Source organism: Cyprinodon variegatus, unplaced genomic scaffold (assembly GCF_000732505.1).
Source record: "Cyprinodon variegatus isolate N-32 unplaced genomic scaffold, C_variegatus-1.0 Scaffold423, whole genome shotgun sequence".
Classification (NCBI taxonomy): domain Eukaryota; kingdom Metazoa; phylum Chordata; class Actinopteri; order Cyprinodontiformes; family Cyprinodontidae; genus Cyprinodon; species Cyprinodon variegatus.
This window is the reverse complement of record NW_015150876.1, coordinates 241506-244046: the sequence shown is the minus strand read 5'-3', so window position 1 is coordinate 244046 and position 2541 is coordinate 241506. Positions and strand designations below refer to the sequence as shown.

Sequence of the window (2541 nt, the reverse complement as noted above, 5' to 3'; positions counted from 1 at the left end):
AAGAGAAAGGAGAGACAAGATTTTATATAAAGAAGTTTTTGATAAACTTACAGAAGTGGACTAATATTAAAAGTATTTATTCTGTTTTTTTGTAGACATTAACTTGTGCACTCAGCCTTCTGTTTTACCCATTTGTGTATTGTTCAAGCAGGACCAAGGAAAAAAGAGCCTCAGACCTTTTGAATGTGGAAAATACTTTTTTAACTTCTAAAATACTGATCTGGATTCAGCTTCTTGCCACACCATGAGAGCCAAGTCTGCCCTCCTGATACTGGGTGAGTGATGTCTGTCATAAGTTGAAATTTATTTTTTTAAGAATGTACAATAATACATTATATAAAGCTGATCTAATTTCAAGTTATCTTCAAAAAATTCAACAATTATTTAAATTTCCTCATTGAATTTAAACACAACATAGAAATACATTATGACCTCATCTGCTCTACCCACATTATTTCTTACCACATGACCAGTCAGTGGAAGAAAACTGTTTTCCTGTCTCTAGCAACAAGAAACAACGCTGATGCATTTTGACATATGAAAAACAGCTAAACGCTTTATTCAAAAGTGGTAGTATTACTGAAAAGATAATTGACTTATTATGATGCATTATACTGTATGATTTAAAAAAATATTAGTGTTGAATACAAGGATTAAAATATTAAAGGCTCCATTAAAAGGGTGAACATTTCTTGTCTTATTTGTTTGCTTTTCAGCTTTGATCTCTACTGTTAAATCTGAAACAACATGCGGTGTTGGATTTTATTTATCTGAAGACAAATGTGTTGGTATGTAAATAAAAAAAAAAACTTTCTAAATGGAACAGATAGTTATATGAGATATGTGTAGCTCTCTAATAAAAATTCGAAATACTACATTGTTGTTTATCATATTCATAGATATCTATTTTTTTGGATAATTTTTCATTCTTTATTAACTCAAAAACTTCTTTTCATCATTTATAATTTTCTTTCTATATGTCTTTATTAGTAAATTCGAACATTATTTCATTCTGAAATAATTTTTTCACTATTCTCATTCCTTAACATAGATTATGATGAATGTGCTTATCCCAGACCAATTTGCGACCTGAAAGCAAATTGTTTCAACACACATGGCAGTTTCTACTGCCAGTGTAAAGAGGGTTACAGGTCGCCCTCCGGAGCTGTAAATTTAACTGTCATACAATCTGCAAAATGTCAAGGTAAGTAGTCTTTATTAATATTGATGATTGATAATATAATTTCTTATAAATCTTTTTTCTTTTCTAATCTGTTTCAACAAAGATATTAATGAATGCATTGACAAAGATCTCTGTGGACCAAATACCGAATGTATCAACACAATTCCCAACTACTATTGTACTTGTAAAGAAGGATTTCAGTCTTCTACTGAAGCGAAAACATTTAATCGCACTGACAACGTCTCCTGCTTAGGTAACACATTGACTTCCTGTGCCGTGGTGTTCGTTTTGCTCTCCATTTAGAGTGTTGGCTCAGAGTTAGTTTTTCTCTGAAATGTTTTTTTTCCTCCATTTCTGCCCCTCTTTCACACAGATAAAGATGAATGTAAAGATGAAAATGTTTGTGGTTCAAATGCAACCTGCATAAACACACCAGGCAGTTATAACTGCACCTGCAACGCTGGTTACATACCTAAATCTGGAAAAATGACCATTATTGGGGAGAGACAGGAATGTGAAGGTGAGGTTTTAGACCTGATATGAGAAGATTTTACAGAATTGAAATCCTTTCTTTAAAGATTTTGAAAATGATTATGTTAAATCCACTGTAAAAACATTGAGTTGAAATGAGACATACTAGTTGAACACTGTAATGGCTCTGACTGAAACAAACTGCCACGCAATTTGTTTTCCCCTTCTTGATTTGTTTCAATTTCCAGATATATGTAAGACTGATGAAACAATCTGTGGAAATGGAACATGCCACCAAGGGACCAGTGGTCATTATTGTGCATGCTCTGCAGGGTTTACTAACTACGGCAACAAAAAATCTCGTTGTACTGGTAAGAGTAAAATCAGCTCTTAGTTTCTTTTGGACAGCAAATATAAGCAGGTTTTAAGTCTTAGAAGAAAAAAACTTGAAAAAATCATTTTCACAAAGTCAATTAATATTTTTCTTTCTTTAAGAACTGGACTGTGGCATTTTCAGAGATGTCAATAATCTAGCAGAGGTAACTGTTGTTTCTATTTATTTTTACCCTCATGCTCTTCCTTAATGTCTCTTATCATTGACACCTTTCAAACTGTTTCTTGGTTTGGTTTTAGAATTTTCACATTGTACATGATGGTGTGAAGCTACTGAGTAAACGCTGCCTAAAGCTAAAAAACTAGTTTTTCGAAACATTTTTTATTCTCAAAGACAACAGACAAGAGGAAGTTCTTCACCCATATGTCATTAGATGGTGTGCAGCTATGCCACCAAAAAGTCTGTTCTCAGTCTGACTCTGCTTTATGTTTAATCTTTCCTACATGCATGATGTTTCCTTTTCTCTCCCCATAATATAGAGCCTGCTCTCCAT

At 33.0% G+C, this 2541-nt stretch overlaps 1 protein-coding gene across 1 annotated transcript in view; it reads left to right on the top strand.

Moving 5' to 3' along the window:
* Nucleotides 1–45: 45 nt before the first annotated feature.
* Nucleotides 46–2541, top strand: part of LOC107093396 (latent-transforming growth factor beta-binding protein 1-like) — a 29700-nt gene continuing 27204 nt past the window's right edge. The window contains exon 1 of the mRNA XM_015388430.1: nt 46–275. Within this exon, the coding sequence (XP_015243916.1) occupies nt 245–275 (31 nt within the window). The 5' untranslated portion in view covers nt 46–244. The remainder of the gene's footprint in view (nt 276–2541) is intronic.